This window comes from Entamoeba invadens (genome assembly GCF_000330505.1).
Source record: "Entamoeba invadens IP1 unplaced genomic scaffold scaff_1105074725955, whole genome shotgun sequence".
In the NCBI taxonomy this organism is placed as follows: Eukaryota; Evosea; order Mastigamoebida; family Endamoebidae; genus Entamoeba; species Entamoeba invadens.
Window position 1 is genome coordinate 200,177 of NW_004191857.1, and position 4,303 is coordinate 204,479.

At 23.3% G+C, this 4,303-nt stretch overlaps 1 protein-coding gene across 1 annotated transcript; it reads left to right on the forward strand.

Moving 5' to 3' along the window:
* Positions 1–199: 199 nt before the first annotated feature.
* EIN_113730 (hypothetical protein) lies at positions 200–878 on the forward strand (the record flags this gene model as incomplete). The annotated part of the gene is made up of 2 exons (XM_004185557.1): positions 200–336; positions 443–878. The coding sequence occupies 2 exons, from the start codon at positions 200–202 to the stop codon at positions 876–878; spliced, it is 573 nt and encodes a 190-aa protein (XP_004185605.1).
* Positions 879–4,303: the final 3,425 nt, after the last annotated feature.

A 4,303-nucleotide genomic window follows, 5' to 3' on the forward strand; every position in this document is an offset into this window, starting at 1 on the left:
ATGCGAGCTGTCAGCAGAACAGACTATGCAGATACCATTGTCGACGTCTTTAAAGATATTCAATGAGATCTCGACTGACCAGTCTTCTTATTAATTTAAATGTTATTTAATGTTTTTGTAAATTGTGTTTGTTCTTGGGGAATTTAGTATTCAATTTAAGATGGAAACTGAATAACAAAAGGTACTAATAATTTTAATTATGGACATTGTAAGGGAAGACGAACAAGTCCCAGTGGACGACGCAAATAGAACAGACCCATTCAATATAAAAGAAGCTAATCCGAATGAAAAGTATTTTCCATATTGTGTTGTATGGTCGACTATACCTTTAATATCGTTTGTTATAATATAATACAATTATTAGTAAAATTATTAATAAAATAATAATAAAATTTTAATTATTAATATATAATATTTTTACTATACAATAAATAATAAACAGGTGGTTCATCCCATTTGTGGGACATACGGGCATTGGAGACTCTAACGGTTGGATATACGACTTTCAAGGGTCATACTCGATTGGGAAAAGAAGACAGACGACTTGTTTTGGAAGTGTGAAGAAATATATCCCAATTGAATTGATGGGAGTGAGCGATAAGGAGTATGACGATGCCATTGATGAAATGAATAAGAAGTACCAAAGCTTACAACACTTGTTGATCATTCAGAACTGCCATGAACACGTTGGTGACGTCTTGAGTAAAGTGCGCTATCAGAATAAAACGAATTGGGGTACATTGTCGATGTTGTGGTTAATCGCGACACAAAGTAAGTACGTGTCAAGTAAGGAAATACTGAAAACATATGGACCATTCTTCGTGATATGCTGCGTGTTGTTGGCAATTGTGTTGTTTTGCATCGCTTTGTTCAGATAAATCATTTATTTTGTTATTATGTTGAATGGTATGTCTTTAATAATTTTGACGTATTGTTCTCAACACAAAAAAAAGTTCAGCCAAACTGGAATATTGAGTTTTTCAATTGAAGGTGCAGCCTTTAAAAACATAGAGTTATATAATGAGTATTTTAAACGTTTGATAAAAAAAACAAATAAATTAATGACAATTTAAACTTATAGTTCAATTATTGTTGTTTGCGGGGTCCACCAAACCAGGATGGTTTTCAAAAAAAACTAAAAATTCAACAAACTTGTAAAAGATATTGTGTTTATGCCGAAAAATAGAAAAAAGGCAAAATACCTTTGTTTCTTCATTTTTTTATTTTCTAAAAAACAAAACGACATTTAAGACTTATTTTTCAAACCATTTAAGATATTGTTAAGTGGGTGTATTTATTTTAGTTACGATATCAACGTTGTAAAGAGACTAAATAACACTACATTTATTATAAACACTCTATATTTTTTAACAACCGATTGTAATGATTTGATATAATATCTTTTTAAATAATATTTCGAAAAGTAAACATATAATTCAACTTTTTCATCGTGTTGATATTCTTGATAAGTTTCATATGTTAATCAATGTTTTTATTGATATTTACAAATAATATTGGGACAATCTTTGAATCAATACACTTTCAACAAATGTGTTGTTACAAACTTATAATCTTAATCGAAAAAGAAACGTGTCGTTGTTAAATGATTTTTGAGTACAACAATCGTTGTTAAATATAAAACCTTTTGTATTATTTGTTGTTGAAATGTGATTATTTGACAAACATGAATTTGTTCTTAATAATTGTCACAGTTGCCACTTTTGCGTAAATAAAATAAATACACAAATAATCGTTTAAAATTTAAAAAACAAGAAAATAACTGAACATTTTTTATATTCCAAATATAATCCGGATACTTTCCATGTGTTTTTAGCAAATAAGCTAAGAATAACGGTTTCCAAAAAACTCGATTTGATCATGCAAAGAATTGATTTATTAAGGTTATATATTCAAAAAGTCATCTGATATTGTTTTTTAAATAATAAAGTGTTTAATTTTGATTTTTTAAATAAATTATGAATTCGTTGTTAAAATTTTTATTCATATAGTTTGAGTTGTAACATTAATCACATTATTTAAAAAACGCAACTTTATAACAGATTATAATGTTACAGTGATTTTATTGTTTTATTTTTATTGAAATAAAATTTATTATGGCTTGAAAAACTTTGATTAGAATAGTTAAGGTTAAAAGTCAAATAATTTTGATTTAAGTGTCGTTTTATATTTTTCAGCCACGTGTTTACCATTTTGATTTGTAATTGAAAATGAATTGGTTTAAATTTTTTAACTGAAAAAGATAAGTTTTATGTGATATTTTTTATTTTTTGCCACGTCTTAAACAAAAAACTGGAACTTGAAAAACCCTGGTTGTTTGGGTTTTACTAAGAGTTAAAGTTAGACAACATGTTAATTTAAAATATAAAGTAAAATATTTTTTATGAATTAACTTTAATAGTAGAATATTTTTATTTAAATAATTCAAAAACGAAATGAAAAACAATTGAAATTTTGAAAAAAAATATTATTTCTAATTGAGTATTGTGAATGTGGAGAGGGTATCATCAAGTCTTTGTTAATATCCCATTTAAAAAGCGTAGTAGATTATATTAAGATACCTTAAACTTTGAAACCAGAGTTAAATAATCTTTAAATTTGTTATTTAGAGCTTATTTTTTGAAGTGTTAATCAATAAAAATAAAAAGGTATATTTTTTGAATGAATTATTGTGCCAGTGAGATTATTTAAAATATAGTAATTTTTTCAAATATAATTTCAATATAATGCAGATGAATCAAGTATTCACTTTTTATTATTAAAAATTAGTGAATTTTTGGCAGTGTTCAAGTGAAAACATTAGTTGATATTTTCTAAAAGTTCAAAAATAACACGTTAAGTAAAACTTGAATTAACACTTTTATGTTTTGAAACAGTTATTTATTATAACGCCATTACTATTACATTTTAACTATGATTTAAATTAAAACCATGAACATCAAGCTATTTTGAAGGATCTGGAAGTCCTTGTTTGTTAAGGATTTGGGTGAAAAGAAAAAATGGCTCTTCCCAAAACTTAAAGATAACTTTATGGTGTTATTCAATAAAGTTGTAATTATGGCTATATTCTATATCTTGTATCAATTTTTGAATACTAAATTCAATATACCTTTCAGATTCCCAAATGACAAAAGGCATTTTTGAGAACAACACTAACGAATTGTACGAATTTTAGTTGTGACAAGTAAAGGTTAAATCAACAACATAAGAATTAATAAAATAAACTAAAACTATTCAGAGTTTAATCTTTTGAAGATTTTTATTGGTTTATTACAAATTAAAAATATTCTCATATTTGAATAACCAGTACAACGTATTTACTAAACAATTAATATTGTCATTTTATTCATTCTATTTACCGCATTTAAGCAATTCAATGAACACTTTTATTTGGTTAAAACGAACTTCATTTATCCTTTTTTTATTTCAATAATCGGCGTTTTAAAAACTGTGGTCATGGCTCGGTATTTTTTGCTTTTTTGCACTGAAAATATTTCTGGCAATTTTTATAAAAGTTGTTTAAAAACTCCCCTCATACTTACTTTTTTAATGGTATATTAAATAGTATATTTACCATTAAAATATACAAATTATATATAATAAAAACATTATAATAATATAGTTGTTTTTAATAGTTTTTTTAATAAAATGGTTATAATAATTTTTATTTTTTAATTGTTTTTTATAATGGTTAATAATATAATATAATAATAATAATAAATTAAAAAAATTTAATAGTATATAAATTAAATAATTAATCAAATAATTTATTATACAACTATAATAAATATACAAACATATAAACTATAACAATATAACAAAAATATAATGTTGTAATATTAATAATAATAAAATATATAATAAAAATAGTACATAATTTTCATCTCAAATAAATAACATTTGATAAACAATATATTTTGATATAACAAAACTATATTAATTATTAAAAACAACTACAAACTAATAGTATAATAGAATGAGTGATATACCCTTGAATAAAATAAACTATATATAAATAATATAATAAATTATTATTTATTAATATAAATTATTTTTTTTGTATATTTTGTATAATTATATAATAAAAAAGCTTTATTATTAATATATTTAATTATAATTAAATAATTAGATAAAACAAACAATTTATAAAAATTGTGTTATATGTTTAACAAATATTATACTATTAATTTATTTTAATTCAAACTATTATTACAATTAATTGTAATTAATTTTTAATTATATATATTATTTGATTTGTTTTTATATACAGTCATGCGAAAAAGCT